A 2,570-nucleotide genomic window follows, 5' to 3' on the forward strand; every position below is an offset into this window, starting at 1 on the left:
GTGTGTGTGTGTGTGTGTGTGTGTGTGTGTGTGTGTGTGTGTGTGTGCGCGCTCTTTGAAAGTCGGCCATCCCCTTGACTAATGAAGGCTGCTGATTTCTTTTAGCTCCGGTTTGTTTTTTGGACGCAGCTATCTCCACGCTGCAGCTTAAGAGTTTCCCTGAAGAGAAGGGACTGGGAAATAATTTCAGAGAAACGCATTGTGTGGCCTCAGCACTTTGGCTGGCTTAAGATACATTCTGCTCAGCTATGGCAAAGCATGTCTCTCGCTCTCACTCTTACTCTCTCTCTCTCTCTCTCTCTCCTTTGACGCCGGTTAGTGGTTTGGCCCCAGTAATCTGTTCAACACAGAATCAACAAAAGCCACAGTCTCTTGATTGACCTTATATGTGAAAGTCGATACAAAGAAACGTGGCTCTGTTGCTGATTAAGCTGGGCTTGTATATGAATGTATATGAGAGTGTGTGTGAGTGTTTTCCTTTTTTTTATTCTACAGCCCTAAACTCCTAACTCAAAATCAGATTTAATGTCATGAGTGAATTAGGTCAGTGGAGATTTTTTTTTTCACACGTTGCTCCTCAGCAGCTTCGTGGTAGCGCGTTTATCTCCGACTTCTGGCCGGATTAAGTTACAATTCTTATTTTAGCCGGCATGGTGTGACAAGCATACCCAGTAATTTAGATGTATTCTCCCCAAAGCACGGCTGTAATGTTTTAGGGTGGCTGTCCTCATCGCATTTCCACCAAGATGTACCCAATATCCTTCTGTAAGAACATTTCTCAAGGGAAGGAATGAATCCAATTTATTCCTCCCCCTCCTCCCTCTATCGGTCTCGTCCCTCTCACTGACGGACTCTCTCTCTCTCTTTCTCTCTCTCTTCCTCCTCTTCAGTCAAGAGCGTCGATTGCACTTCAGAGTTCGAGGACTTCTTCGCCAAGCGGAAGCTGGACGACAGCGACAGTCACGTGGTGAGCATCGCCGAGTACCTGCAGCGCGGCGACACCGCCATCATCTACCCAGAAGCCCCGGAGGAGCTGTCCCGCCTGGGCACGCCCGAGGCCACCGGTCCAGAGGAGAACGGTACGCATCCTGTCATGGGTGGTGGGAGGGGGTCAGCACTTTTTTATTTCTTTTTTTTTGTTGGGAGACTGCTGGTTCAGTGACTTATAGCAGGGTGAAACACAGATTTTGTATAAAATGAAGTTGCATATTAAACTGGGCCTGCAAGGTATCTTTTAATGTTACACATACATGTGGCATCATTACTGGATCTGTGGATGGCGTCCTCAGCCTGTTGGCTCAGAGAGACCAAAGATGAGATGTCATACAGCACTATGTATCTAAGGTTAGCTTACTTTGCTAACATTAGCCACCATAAGCCAGTCTTTGCATTAGCAGCATATCTGAGTGTGTGGAATTTAAAAATAGAGAAACGTGTTTTTTGCTTTTTAACAAGTTGCACAATCTTGCTTTTGAATCATTTTCAAAATCATGTGAATGTTAGTTGAGAGAGATTCATTTTATCCAATTCTTTTAATATCCAATGTAAAACAAGGAAAGCCTTCCGTGTACTGGGGCCTCCTCCTGTCGCAGTAACAGATCAGCTTGCTCAGCTAACATCCCCTGTACCAGCAAAGGTTAAAAAAGAGAGAGCGAAAGAAAAGGAGTCTGGACAGAGCAACAGCTCTCCCCGCTGACACAAGCGGGCAGCTGTTGGTCCCACAGATTCACCGGATGCCTTGGTGTTTACCTACAGTCTTAAGCAACAGCTGGGCAGGGGCTTGAAATCAGATAGTACACCTCTGAAGCTCTCCGCAGGGACAAAACTGGGGGGGGTGGGCGGGGGGGAAGAGAGATGGAATGGGCTCATGATTCATGTTGCAGACGTGATGAACGTGTTTCTCTTCCCACCTTCTCCCCTTCCCTCCTCCCCCCCCCCCCCCCCCCCCCCCCTCCTCCCGTCTGCTCACGTGCGACCTGCCACCCTGGAACGCCAGATGCCTTCGCCCAACTGTGACCTGCCCCTACTGCGACCGGGTCTACAAGCGTTGTTACATCGCTGAAAGGAGCCATCAAGTCCGCATGAGAAGACCGAGAGAACTTCGCCTGCCCCTGGCAATACACGTTTTGCTTACCGCTACTCACTGGAGCGATATGCCAACACCCAGCCTGCAAAGGGATCATAGGGGGATTTACCATTTTTACTTCTTCTTCATCATCCTTGACTCTCTCTCTATTTCTCATCACTCCTCCGCTCTTCCTCTCGCTGTCACCCCGTTTCTTTCTAATGTCTTGATCCTCAGCGAAGACAGATGTCATTTTTTTCTGAGTTGGCACTCATATAATTTTTCATGGCATTTTGAGAGCGATCCTTTTAATGGTAATAAGCTTAATTAGGCCCTAAATGTTGTTTGATGGCCTTCCACTGATAACTTTTCAGTCGTAGGTTCACGATCGAATTGATGGTGGATTTCCATTTGGAAAAAAACAATTGTATCAGACCCTTAACTTATTCACTCCTGGCCTTTATGTTCCTTCCGCAGCCTGATGTCGATACTCCATCAAGACCCT

General features: G+C 47.4%; 1 protein-coding gene across 1 annotated transcript in view; it reads left to right on the top strand.

The window, feature by feature from the left end:
- Nucleotides 1–2,570, top strand: part of zeb2b (zinc finger E-box binding homeobox 2b) — a 102,044-nt gene that overhangs the window by 87,109 nt on the left and 12,365 nt on the right. The window contains exons 4-5 of the mRNA XM_032506857.1: nucleotides 871–1,077; nucleotides 1,973–2,180. Coding sequence (XP_032362748.1) covers nucleotides 871–1,077; nucleotides 1,973–2,180 — 415 coding nt within the window. The remainder of the gene's footprint in view (nucleotides 1–870; nucleotides 1,078–1,972; nucleotides 2,181–2,570) is intronic.

This window comes from Etheostoma spectabile, chromosome 24, assembly GCF_008692095.1.
Source record: "Etheostoma spectabile isolate EspeVRDwgs_2016 chromosome 24, UIUC_Espe_1.0, whole genome shotgun sequence".
Taxonomy (NCBI): Eukaryota; Metazoa; Chordata; class Actinopteri; order Perciformes; family Percidae; genus Etheostoma; species Etheostoma spectabile.